At 39.9% G+C, this 14,189-nt stretch overlaps 1 protein-coding gene across 1 annotated transcript in view; it reads right to left on the bottom strand.

Moving 5' to 3' along the window:
* LOC113078189 (disintegrin and metalloproteinase domain-containing protein 12-like) overlaps positions 1–13,669 on the bottom strand; it is a gene marked incomplete at its 3' end in the record, with an annotated part of 31,627 nt that extends 17,958 nt beyond the window's left edge. Inside the window, exons 1-2 of the mRNA XM_026250498.1 lie at positions 13,625–13,669; positions 13,443–13,516 (exon numbers count right to left, since the gene is read on the bottom strand). Coding sequence (XP_026106283.1) covers positions 13,443–13,516; positions 13,625–13,669 — 119 coding nt within the window. The remainder of the gene's footprint in view (positions 1–13,442; positions 13,517–13,624) is intronic.
* Between the last annotated feature and the right edge of the window lie 520 nt (positions 13,670–14,189).

The following is a 14,189-nucleotide window of genomic DNA, read 5'->3' as shown; positions in this document are numbered from 1 at the left end:
TGTGTATGTCTGTTTTTTTATGCTTTTGTGTGTGTCTGTGGGGAATGGATTCAAAGATAAACCAGTATGCTGCAGTTGTCCCTGAAGAACACATCCTGTCATCTCTGAAGCATGAATGAGTGTGTGTCTTTGTTCACACAACATACTGTACTGCAAACTTGGTTTTCCAATCCAGTCTTGAGGGCTAATTTTATTAAGTGTCAAGTCATATCCTAATTCAAAACATCGGATTTCAATGATACTCAAACTAGCCAGATATACCAAACAAAATCAGATTTTTTTGCCTAAAATAAAGTGAAAGAGGGTAATTAATTTATCCACACCAACAGGATTTGGTATTATCATACATTTAAGCAACATCCCATGACCAAGTACTGATTTTCGTTTTTTTCCTGAACTACAGTATCCTGAGTGTGATCCCTAGTGTTTTCATACAACAGTTCAACAAACAAGAATTTAATACTTAATCAATTTAAGACTATATTTCCAGTTGCTTTGCCTATTTTTGCTCCGCTAACAAAAATAATTTTCAAACAGATCCAAAGGTAAAAACCATTGCATCTACGAACAACACACACTAGGGCTGTGAAAAAAAAAATCGATTTAAAAACCCTTTTTATCCAGTTTTAGGTCTGCGTCAGACATCAGGCAGCCTTTTCAGTGGCGAACAAAATGTGACGAAAATGCTTTTGTTAGCATATCCAGTTACACCTACTAGATGCGGTGCTGCTACAGTACATTGTTCATTCAATATATTGCGGAAAACAAGAGCCTCAGTGTGGATAAGATGTTGTCCATCCATCCAGCCATCATCTTCCGCTTATCCGGGGTCGGGTCGCGGGGGCAACAGTCTAAGCAGAGACGCCCTGACTTCCCTCTCCCTAGCCACTTCTTCCAGCTCTTCCGGGGGGACCCCGAGGCGTTCCCAGGCCAGCCGGGAGACATAGTCCCTCCAGCGTGTCCTGGAACACATCCCTGGGAAGGCGTCCAGGAGGCATCCGAAATAGATGCCCGAGCCACCTCAACTGGCTCCTCTCGATGTGGAGGAGCAACGGCTCTACTCTGAGCTCCTCCTGAGTGACCAAGCTTCTCACCCTATCTCTAAGGGAGCGCCCAGCCACCCGACGGAGAAAGCATTACTGCAGAAGCTACACTGATCCGTCTGTCAATCTCACGTTCCATCCTTCCCTCACTCGTGAACAAGACCCCAAGATACCTGAACTCCTTCACTTGTGGCAGGAACTCTCCACCAACCTGAAGTGGGCAATCCACCCTTTTCCGACTGAGAACCATGGCCTCGGACTTGGAGGTGCTGATTCTCATCCCAGCCGCTTCACACTCGGCTGCAGACCGTCCCATTGCACGCTGAAGGTCCTGGTCTGAGGAGGCCAACACGACAACATCATCTGCAAAAAGCAGTGACGAAATTGTATGGTCCTCAAACTGGACACTCTCCGGCACTTGGCTGCACCTAGAAATTCTGTCCATAAAAATTATGAACAGAACCGGTGACAAAGGGCAGCCCTGCCGGAGTCCAACATGCACAGGGAACAGGTCTGACTTACTGCCGGCAATGCGAACCAAGCTCTTGCTCCGGTCGTACAGGGACCGAACAGTCCTAAGCAGGGGGCCGTCGACCCCATACTCCCAGAGCACCCTCCACAGGATGTCATGAGGAACACGGTCGAATGCCTCCACAAAACACATGTGGACTGGTTGGGCAAACTCCCATGAACCCTCCAGCACCCTGGAAAGGGTATAGAGCTGGTCCAGTGTTCCACGACTGGGACGAAAACCACACTGTTCCTCCTGAATCCGAGGTTCCACTATCGGCCGAATTCTCCTCTCCAGTACCCTGGCATAGACTTTCCCGTGGAGAATGAGAAGATGTTGTTCACATTAAAACTGAAACCTAGCCGTTCACACAGAACGCATACTTACATCTACAGTATCACATGAGAGCGGCATGTTTAGAAAGCTATGTAAAATTTATTTAATATATATATATATATATATATATATATATATATATGAGAACACTTCGTTAGAAGAAAGAATGGCATCGTTAGAAGAATGGCATCTACACTAATACAGTATTAGTCTTTTCTCTCTTATTCCGAGGTCACCTTAGCCACCAGATCCAGTCTGTATCCAGATCAGATGGTCACTGCAGTCACCCGGATCCTTTGCTTGTCCAGCCCTGAATGTCAGCAGAGACCAGGAAAACTAGATGAGCCCCAGAGACAGAGAAAAGACCCTGTTTCAGACGACCACCGAGACAAGACCACAGGAAACAGATGATTCTTCTGCACAATCTGACTTTGCTGCAGCCTGGAATTGAACTACTGGTTTGTACTGGTCAGAGAAGAACTGGCCGCCTGCCTGAGACTGGTTTCTCCCAAGGTTTTTTTCTCTATTCTGTCACCGATGGAGTTTTGGTTTGCTTAGTTGGGGACACTTCATATCCAGCAATATCGTCAACTTGATTGCACAGATGAACTGAGCTGGATGATGACATCACTGAATTCAATGAACTGCTTTTTTGCTTTATTGCCACACTATTTTACTATTTAATGCTGTTCAGTTGCTTTGCCACAATCTGTATTGTTAAAATCGCTATATAAATAAAGATGACTTGACTATTAACATTATCTTAAACATTATGCACTTTTTTTTTCAAAGATAGTCCTGTTGTTTTATTATGCTTTGAAGAAACGTGCATAATATTTTGTGCAATGCACCCTCTTGTGGAATCAGGAGAGAAGCCAAAAGCTTTTCCCCCCTAACTGAAATTATGCCTTTTAAATTAGAACATAATTAGAATTTTGATAACATTTAGTTTAACTGTCATTTTGACAGCCCTAACACACACTACAGATGAACTCATTAGTTTAGTGAATGAATTAATGACTCGCTTGTTTTGTTCTAATCAGTGTTTTCAATGAAAACATTTAGTGGATTCAACTGTGCATTTGTTCCTTTCCAGTGTTTTAAACAAATCAGTTGAGTGAATAAATCAAGGACCCAATAACTTGCTGTCAACTGGGGTAACAATTTTAGTCAATAAAAACAGTACATTATGTTTCATCTGTCTCAACAATAAACCATTTTCATCCCATTCACAGACCACTTTACTTTTTTTTCTTTTCTATTCTGCCCTTGTTCTTTATTTCATTATATTTTAACAGTATTTGCTCCCCTGCCTTTCCTGGTCCGAGTCTAATCAGAAATCTAATCAGAGAACCACATAACGGAACCGACAGTTCTGGGTCATCTGCCCACCCGTTACAGACACAGCACTGTGAGTCTGGTGGATTATAGTTTATGTTTCATGTTGTGTTATTGTTATAGATGCAGCCAAAGCAGATCATTGAACTGTACAGGTGTTGAGTAACCCTTAGTGAGATAATCTGTAACTCGATGATAAATAACAAATGACAGCCCAGGGGCAAGGGGTGTGAAATTTAGCCTCCATGATCATTAAGGACTTCTTCAAACCACAGATACTTCACTAGTTGGGGAGAAAAGGCCATTCACACTTGAATACAATTTAGCAGATTTCGGCTCTTGGCTCTTGTAAATATGTGCTATTTCTCTGTGTCAATTTCCAAGCCATTAACTGCTTTCTCTGTCTATTTTCTCTCTCTCTGTCTCCCTAAAGACTCACTGATGCTTCTGTACTAGTTTAATAGAGTCTCCTCTTTGGCTCATTACACAGGTCTGACCAAACCTCTGGCATTTTCTATTCTGTCTTATTTATGATGGTACAACTGTGTATGATCAATCCAACTGAGAGAGTGCATCGGTGATCAAACGATGAGATTCGATTTCTTTTTTGTCAGAATGTAAAAGCCAAAGAACAGTGTGTGGAATGATTGTGAAGCTTTAAACATCTGTAATGCAGTAGAAGTGAGTTTTCACTGCAGAGTATTCTACATGAACTTATCCAGATGCCTAGCAAGAAAAGCAGCTAGCAAATTTTTTGTCTGGACAGCTTGTTGATAGCTAGTGTAGAACAAAAGACAAAAGAACAAAGACACGACAGAGAGATAAAAATAACAAATGAGAATGAAAAAAAAACACAAAAAAAAAGGTACAGTTTATACCTGGTACCCAGCTAAAGGCTGGAATACACTACACAACAGATAAAAATCTGAATTGTCAAAACTGCAGTTTCAGAATTACACAATCCCAGCCGAGGAATAAGTATCATATCTAGTAAAACATGAAAAATGTAAAATTTTTCACCCTATCCAACTTTTTGAACCGGAGTACACAGACAAAGAGCTCACTGCACACCGAGGTGTCGAGGTCATGGGCCTTTCTCAGCCCGCCTCTTCATCCTTGCCTCTGACTACTATGGGAATGTGGCAGGGTCGAGAGAGTGCGGCTACAGGGCGATGTCCGGGGTTGAACCGACTCTAGCCAGCTATCTGTCCCCAGGTGCGGCATCATCCGTGAAGGCTCCGTCACTGCCCTCCAAGCCGCTGCACACAACATAAGCACTGGTGGGCAAGGGGTACGTGGCAGCAGGTCATGCCGGTGCGTGTCTGCACACTATGTTTGTGTTACAGGCGTATCAGGCAGACCTACTTGCTGGATGAGAGCGAGGAGCTTAACTCCGCTTAACTACGATAACATAGCTGATTTAAGAAGAACCACTGATCTAGTTCTTCACTCCACTAAGAAGACCGCTCGTGCAATTGGGCAGTCCATGGCAGCAATGGTGGCAGCGGAGAGGCATCTGTGGTTGACCTTATCTGATATGAGAGAGAAGGATAAGGTCTTTCTTCCGGATGCTCCACTTGCACCTTCTGGCCTGTTCGGCGACGCTGTCAACTCAGTCATCGACAGGTACCAGGAGGCCCGTAAACACTTAGCGGCGGAGTTTCGGCGGTTCCTCCCTCACCACTCTCTAGCTCTGGGGGCTGCTGGACGGGAGCAGTCCCCTCTGCGTACCAGCTCCTCTTATAGAGAGCCTCAAAAACAGAGTGTTGCTTCCCGTGCTCCCCCATGTTGGGACCAGAGGCTCTGGGTCGGGGACTTCCCCAAGGCGGTGAAGCAGATATGGAGAGTTTTTGGCCAGGCTCAGGTGGACCTCTTTGCGACTCAGGAAACATTGCAATATCCCCTCTGGTTCTCTCTAGTTTATCCAGCTCCTTATGGGACTGGACGCTATGGTATAGACTGAGTCGAGACTTCGTCTGTATGCTGTAGGATTGCTCTTTTCTCTGGAGTTCTTGAGAGATGGGGATCTGCTGTTATTAGTAGCCCCGTTCTGGCCGGGCTGAGTATCTCGCTCCTCGATGGCTCTCCATGGAAGATTCCAGTCAGGAGAGATCTACTCTCACAGGCACAGGGTATGATAATTCACCCCAGCCCGGAGTTATGGAAACTGTGGGTGTGGCCCCTGATCTACCATATCTACACTTTTTTGCTTTATCAACATGCAGCAAACCTGAAAGTTGTGAGTTGCAAGCTCTCAATGCAGCTACATACCTCACTCAAATTATACAGTGGCTCGCTGCAGGTCTTTACAGCTTCCTGTGAATAGCTTCCCTTTTGATACAATACTCAGATCATTGTTTTTCCAGCTTTCTCTCTCCCTCTTTCTGAAAACCCCCTTGTTTTTCACTGAAGTGTTTCCTCAGTTTTTGCTGTTACCACAACTGGTCAATAAAAAGAATGACTTCCTGATTTGACTGTTGACCTTCAGGGATGAGATCATGGAGCGGTCAGCTGCTAAAGACTAAAACAAAGTGAGGTTGAATGGCTGTGAGATCGAGACCTCAGAAGTTTTAGCGCTCAGTGAGGAGAGAAACTCAAGCAAGATTTTCAATAACTGTACATTTTAAACTGAAAGCTCACAATTGAACATTATTTGCTGCAAATAATAATAATAATCATTATTATGTAATTTTTTTTTACATTTGTCTTTGCATATTAAGCTAGGATGTTTTTTTTATTTTTTTTAAACCAATGCATTTTTTTAAATGAAAGAATTTAATACTTTAATTCAGCAAGGATACGTTAATTTGATCAAAAGTCACAGTAAAGACTTTTATTTTGTTACAAAAGATTTCTATTTCAAAGAAATGTATCATGGTTTTCAACACTGATATGAAGAAATGTTTCCCAAGCATCAAATCAACATATTATGGTCATTACTTTGAAAAATCATGTGACAGTAAAGACTATGACTCTTGAAAATTAATCTTATATTTTAGAAAAAAAAACAACAAAAAAACAACAACAACAATAGACCACAGAGGTATACAAACTGGGAGACAGCAAGGAGAAAGTTCACAAGCAAAAGATTGAGTGCATACAGTACACAGAACGTATATTGGGACAGCATTATTAAAAATATATCTACTATGAACATCTCAAAAACCTGCAGTTCCTCACTTTCCAAAGTTTAAACAACTTCTGTGAATCTGCCGACTTAGATAAATATTCCAAGGGTTCTTCTGAACATTACAATTCATAAAGCCCATATGAAAAAGAATCCTGAAAAGCATAATTTACCATATATTTGGCAATGCTCTATTTCACCCTTATGTTCTCTATTATTATTATTTTTCTTCATCTAAGCAGCCTGCTGATTTCTAGCCAATCCAAACGAGCTGCGCTTGCTTCATTGAGGGATGGTTAAAACCAAATTACATTAGCATAACTCACCCTCTGTGTTCCTCTCTTTCTATTTCCTGCCACCAACTGTGGTTAATGTGCTAGCACACACACACTGACAAACAAAAAAGCACTGATGTAAGCTTCTCCTCGTCGCTCTTAGACGTTTTAAAAAGGCACAACAGAGGCTGTACTTCCTTCGTCAGCTGAGGAAATTCAACCTGCCACAGGAGCTGCTGAAACAGTTCTACTCTGTCATCAATGAATCTGTCCTCTGCACTTCTATAACTGTCTGGTTTAGCTCAGCTACCAAATCTGACCTCAGAAGACTACAGAGGGTAGTCCGGACTGCACAGCGATTGGTACAACCCTCCCTTCTCTCCAAGAACTGTTCTCATCCAGAGTGAGCAAAAGGGCTGGCAAAATCACTCTGGACCCTCACATTCAGCACACTCCCTCTTTGAACTGTTGCCATCTGGTTGACACTACAGAGCTCTGAGCACCAGACACAGGAACAGTTTCTTCCCTCAGGCAATCCATCTCATGAACGCTTGACAACACATGTGGAACACACAACACTATTTATACACTCATGCACTTATTTATCTAACACACACACTTAGTCTACACTTCAACTTTGCACATAATTTACCTGTACTGTACATACTTTCTATTAAAATTTTTTACGTGACATTCAGCCAAGCATGGTGACCCATACTGTGAATTCATTCATGCTCTGCATTTAACCCATCCAAAGTGCACACACACAGAGCAGTGAACACACAGACACCCGGAGCAGTGGGCAGCCATTTATGCTGCAGCACCCAGGGAGCAGCTGGGGGTTCAATGCCTTGCTCAAGGGCACCAAAGTCATGTTATTGCCGGGCCGAGAGGAGTCAAACTCTCTAACCACAATCTTTTATTGTCTATGAGGCAATCGGGGGGACGTGGAGGCATTAAGTCAAGGAAGAAGCCCATAGAATACTTACCAAAATTTGCTCCTGTTCATGCTCGCCATCTCTGCAAGACTCGGTGGGTGATTCAGATTACTCTTGGCACAGCGATTAGAAGACTTACAATTGTCAGACAGGTTGCTCACGTCACATCTACGTCATCAAGCTCAGTTTGAGTCTGCGCAATATGCCTGACCCCCAGGAAGTGCATGCTTCTAATTGACTTCACTTGTCTCCGTTGAATCCAATGGGGTCGCTGTGTCCATTTCTTTTACTGTCTAAGACTACCATGTGCCTCCCATTTTTTCTGACCCACGCGGTCAGAAGGCTTCAAAATAGAGGGCTGCATTGGGATTGAGTCCCGCCGGACCCAACGCAAATCTCGCGGGAGCGGACGGTTTGAATTTTGCTGCGGGTGGGAATGAGCGGCTAAAAATAACACTGCGGGATAGAGAGGTTGCCTAGCGACAAGATGGAGAAGATGTCAATAGATGATGTAGAAAAGAACCTAATGTTATTTATTAGTGTTGTTTTTTGACAGTGTTGCCATTTGTTAATTAGGTCAAGAGGCGTGATGATGCCAGTGTTATTGAGCAGGCTGCCTAAGTTTGAATGTTTTTATTCTTATGTGTATTTTTCAAACAGAATACCTGCGACATTTGGCTAATAATTGTAAAGCTGTTTTTCATGTAGCCTAGTTTATCATATTATGTATATTTTTTTTGCAAAGCAGTCTATTTTTATGTGCAAAGTTTTTGATAAAAACAAAATTATATTTGAATGTATTGTGTGTTTTGTCTTTTTTTTATTTAATTTTTTACATGCAGGTCAGGGAAACGAAACAAACAACCCCATGAATCTCTTTAATAATATCAATACAAATACGTGTTTTTTTTTTTTGTTTTTTTTTTTTGCGGGACGGGAGAAGACACAAAATCAATGCATCTCTATTATTGTGCGGGAATAAATTGTCAGAGTTTTGCGGGTGCGGGCGGGAGTGGACATACATATTGCGGGAGCGGGCGGGAGTGAAACACATACGTTGCGGGAGCAGGCGGTAATGGTCAGAAATTCGGCGGGAGCGGGCGGGAGCGGGATGAAGAAAACAGTCCCGCGCAGGGCTCTACTTCAAAATCACTATTGCACGTGCGCAGGCTGTGTTTAGAAGCACGTTTCTACCAAAACCTGTACAATCTGTCGAAAAAATCAATATAAAGACAACCAGATGTGCAATAATTATAGGCAATTGTTTGTAAACGTGTTTGTTGCTGAGCGGACCATCTGCATATGTTTTCGGTAGTATAAATACTAGTAGTCCGCGTCTGTGCTGTCCGTGTAGGCGTCCAGATTGCTCATTCAGAAAGTATAACATAGGTTTTACGGATGTATTTAATTCCATGAGCAATAATTATGAGCAATAATAAAAGTGATTCTTGCCCTTTTTTGTTTTGTTTTGCATAATTCTGAAAAAAATTGTGTTGTCCTGTCTTACACTGTCATTAGAAGCTTTGTCAAGGACGTGCTGTTATTATGTTCTCCGTCTCTCTCCTACATTCATGCATTCTACAACCCCTGATTACACTACACACCATGTCATTAATTTTAGCTCGAAGACAGATGAAATAATTGAAGCCTCTGAAAGGAATAATTTGAAACAGATGGAAAGTTCACAAGTGAGTCCACAACTGAATCCATAATTGAATGCGGCACTGTACACCTCATCTCCCACTCTCCCCTTTTCATTGTTTGCTCCAACTCTCCCTCCCTCCATCTTTTTAACCTTGTGTATTGTTCAGCTGTTCAACAGAGCACCAAACAGTCAAGGTAAAAGACAGCCTACCACCACAGCAATACATATTGTGTGGAATGTTTAATAACAGAAGTCCATATGAAAGACAGTTTAAATCAGGGGTCACCAAACTCAGTCCTGGAGATCCGGTGTCCTATAGAGTTTAGCTCCAACCCTAATCAAACATATCTGAACCAGCTAATCAAGGTCAATGGAGGAGAGACTTCACTACGCTGAATAAACAGCTTTTGTGAGGAAACTTTTGGATTGAACTATTTTTAGAGTTTACACCCCAAAAAATGCTGTTTTTATAAGAGATGTCACTGACTTTTTGCAACAGGTGAGATACAGCTTATGGCATTTCTCATTTACTATGGTATCTGTAAATGGCGACTGAGTATGGCACATCTCTAACTGGAATTCAATGATGTTAAGGCTGTAATGTGATTGGTTAAGGCACACGTGATCCAATTTGACCATTACGCTTTCTCCAATAGTACGTATTGCAGACCCTCTCATCTCCCAGTAGTAAGACCATCTCTGTTTCTAGGCAGGTGTGTTGAGGCAAGTTGAAGATAAACTCTGCAGGACTCGACCCTCCAGGACTGAGTTTGGATACCCCTGGTTTTAATTCTACAATACCTCACACCTTCACCTTACAGCCACAGTGCATAAATGTAAAACATTAAAGGAAAATATAATAATAAATATAATAATAATTTTAAATAAAACTACAATAATAAAAATAAATAAGAATATTTTTGTTGATAAATTATTAAACAAATATGCAAATGAATATAAGAATCAACAAGAAATTTACAGCTGACTCAATCACACCAGGAGAATATATTTGTGTTTACATGTAAAATAAAAAGGCAAGTAAATTAAAGCTGCAGTCGGTAACTTTTGACGCTCTAGCGGTTAATAAACAGAACTGCTTCCATCTTGCGGAAGAACATCGTAGCCGGAACTACTTCTCTCTGTTTATGTCTATGAAGAATCACAAAGGTACTGGGTTACTCCACCGCGGTATCCCCGAAGCAATCTAAAATAGTCCGAATATAAACACTTATTATAGGTGCACACTAGTGATTCAGGACAGGCTAAAAACATGGTTTGGAAAATGGATTCATGGTGTACTCGCTTATTATATATATTTGTCTACATTTTGAACACAAACAAAGTTACAGACCGCAGCTCTGATTGGTTGTTTTTTACCAGGAGCGGTGTATTTCACAGATTATCTGTCTCATATTCTACTGTCAGGACATAATGACAGGTTTAACAAATATGTAAAAAATACATTTTACAAAAGTTACCTACTGCAGCTTTAAGTTTAATAATATTGTTTTTCCCTTCCAACAGTGTCGCATTGCCGACTGTATCTGTCCGACAAAATCGGTCATCATCTTCAACCTATTATCACATCTAAAATAGGATGAATTATATTCATTATCTAGCATTAATTAACCATTCATATGCTACCTTGTATAGCTTTTTTGATAATCTTATTTAAAATTTAATTATTTATTTTAATTAAGTATAGCTTTTTAGATAATCTTATTTAACATTTAATTATTTATTTTTACCTCTAATATAATCTGCAAAGTGTCAGTTTTTTTTTTCAGAGAAATGGCCCACTGTCAAAAGCTTTAAAAATAACTGCTTTAGAAAAACACTTATTTCCAATTTATCTATAGCCTGATTTTTAAAGGTTACTACAGGTGTGCATATTTGTGTGTGATTGTATCAGGTGTTGAAGCAGAATCACAGGGCCAGTCTAATAGTCCTCTGCTAATAGTGTGTCTCTCTTTCTCCTGGACTCAGTTCATTAGTTTTACTTCAGCTTGACACCTAACATCAGAGCAAAGAGTCAATGATGTCATTCTCACATGAACAAGGACCCTCTTCCCCGTCCATTCATTTGAAATGAGTCCAAGTTTATATAGTAATGTTAGCAGTCTTCAAAGTAATGATATGTTTGTTGTGAGGTTAGACAAATTTCAGAGAAAAATGGGAACTATATATATCTCTTTTATCAAATGCATTGTCAAAGCATCTAGAGTGAATAAATTAGATCCTTGGTTTGATTGTGGCGTGGAAAGATAAACACTGGCTGTTTTATTTGTCGAGGTGTTGCCACTTATTTATCTGTCATTAATATGCAGTGAATCACTTTGCATGTCTAGGAATGGACAATTCTTTGTAAAAAGGCTTATATTAAAAACGGTGAAGCTGCATAACCATGCAAATATGTTTGTATTGTAGTGTCTTGACTGTGATGATTACTGTAATGATGAACACTCAAAGCTACATTGTCCTTCTTGAGAAATGAGTGTCTGTCCTCTGTGTTGGGCTTTTATATATCTGGATGAGTGATGTTTTTTTGTTGTGTTGTTGCTGTGGGAAAGAGTTGAACTAAGCTTAATGTACAGAGTAGGTCAGTTTGTATCAAACATCTCTGGAGTTTCTTTGTTGGTTTGTCGATAATTTATTTATTTCAGTCTGTCTCTCTTTTGCTCTGTTCTTTCCCATACAGAAATGTTATAAATGATCTACATTGCCCTATATCGAGAGTGCTATGTGTAGAAAATGCTGCTCCACGTGAACATGCACAGGTGATGGAGATTTACAGCTGATTACAGAACCGGCAAGATGCGTATTAAATATTGCATGCGATTTATCGTGCAGCCCTAACATACATACATAAACATTAATATTTATATGGGCTAGATGTACAGTGCAAAGCATAAATGAGTATACTTCCTCTGAATAAATATGAAAGATGTATTTTCTTAAAGATCACTAATATGATTCATGGAAAGATGGAAAAATTTAAACACATTAAACATATACTTAATAAAAACAACAAAATGTAATCCGATATTTTCTGTAAGATAATTGAATTAGCCAATTTTGTTTAAATGAAGGACTGCAGAAAGGAGTACACCCTAGATTTAATTCAGAAAATGTATAATATTTTAAATGTATAATATGTCCTCCAGAACTTAAAGTTTCTGCTCTTACTCTTCTTGGCACTGAGTGTACAAGTTAATGACAAATTTTCACATCTGTCCTGTTAAACTCCTGGACAACCTCCTGAAATGCTCTGCTCTTTAATGGGGAGTGTTGCTCAGCTCGTCTCTACAGAATCCCCATCAGCTGATAAAGAGCATTAAGATTGACTGAAATATATGTCCACTGAAGGATTTTCACCTTGGGAGAATGAGTATCTTCATTGTCATGCTGAAAAAATGCTCAATAATACAGAGAATGAGGGCAGGGTAGCATCTTCTGTTTCAAGTTTTTGTATTACATCACACAGTAGTGTGTGAATTCATTGCAGCATTGATAAAGCACAACAACCTCACACCTTCAGCACTTATTTATCCTTATATAAAAGCTTTACTACCACTGAACGTCATGGGTTCCAAGCACTTCTCCCTGTACTCTGAACAACACCAGAACAGACCGGAAATTACTTGTCTTTAATAGTTTTGGTTCAATATACCTATACAAACCTATAAAAAACATTTTTTTGTAACTTTCAGGAGGGTTTACTCATTTTTACAAACAAAATTGTACCACTTTGATAAGAAAATCTTATTTTGTTAAATAATTTTCGCATTCTTCTTTGGTAACTGATCAAGCAGGCTTGTTAGAACATTATAACATTATCCACTGTATGTGTCATGAAATCCTTCCATTTTCTAATAGATGTTTTAATTTCATACATGTTCTTTACTTCATATGACAATATGTACATATGACAATAAGGACACAAAAGCACCATGGAGGTATCATAAATTTGATTCATACGACTTATGCACTATATTACTACTACATTGTAAAGGATGTAAGTAAATGATGACAGAATTTAAATTTTTGGGTGAACTATCCCTTTACATTAAGTTACTCAGTAACTACCGTTTTGTTTCGATGAGACAGGATTAGGATTTGGAAGTGTTCAGTCATCCTACTAGAGCTAGATCATGTGGTTTTGTAATAACTCTGTATCTGATTATGTATATGGCAATTTGAGAGTCATGAGAGTTGTAAGGAAGACTTACTGGTTCTTTTCCACAGTTAAAATCAGCTGTTGTCCTTCTGCTTTGATCAGGATTCGCAGCGAAGCAGGAGGCGTCTAAATAAAAAAAATAAAAAAATCACTTCATGTCCTGTTTTCCTGTTTCAACCAATTTATTCTAAACCCTGCATCTTCCCCATTGAAGTACACACACACAGCCTTCACCTTTGAAAGACTCCGGATTTGATCCAGCACACCAGACAGAGCCATAGAGCCAAAAAGAAGCCTTCCAACTGTCATTTTGCACATAATAAAGTGTCAAGCACTCTGCACCAGGGACATGGCTGATGGGTTCATGTTCAGCCACTGCATTATTATTCTCTTGACTCTTTCAAAGACATAAGGGATATGAACCGACCTGCACACACAAATGTCATTTAAGCAAAAAATGTGTCTTGACAAATAACAAAAAACAAGCTAGCAGTGAAACCAGGTGTGTTTAAGTGAGTGGATCTTGGCGAATTGTGGTGGACATCTATGAGGTATCTGCTCCCTGTGTTCATTCAAAGTGGATATTTTATATTTCTTTGCTTGCCTATATGAGACAATATGCTGAATGCTTCTTTTTCACAGCCTAAATTTGTTGTATCTTTATTCGTTTTCTGCTTATGTAGTTGATTTTAGTGCTGCATTATTACATTGATTTACATCTTAATTTGCTTCAAAAAGTATAATGGTAATACCATTCATTTTATTTTACAAATAAAACATTATTATTACAATATATTTC

This window comes from Carassius auratus, unplaced genomic scaffold, assembly GCF_003368295.1.
Source record: "Carassius auratus strain Wakin unplaced genomic scaffold, ASM336829v1 scaf_tig00024568, whole genome shotgun sequence".
In the NCBI taxonomy this organism is placed as follows: Eukaryota; Metazoa; Chordata; class Actinopteri; order Cypriniformes; family Cyprinidae; genus Carassius; species Carassius auratus.
This window is presented reverse-complemented; position numbering and strand designations above follow the sequence as displayed.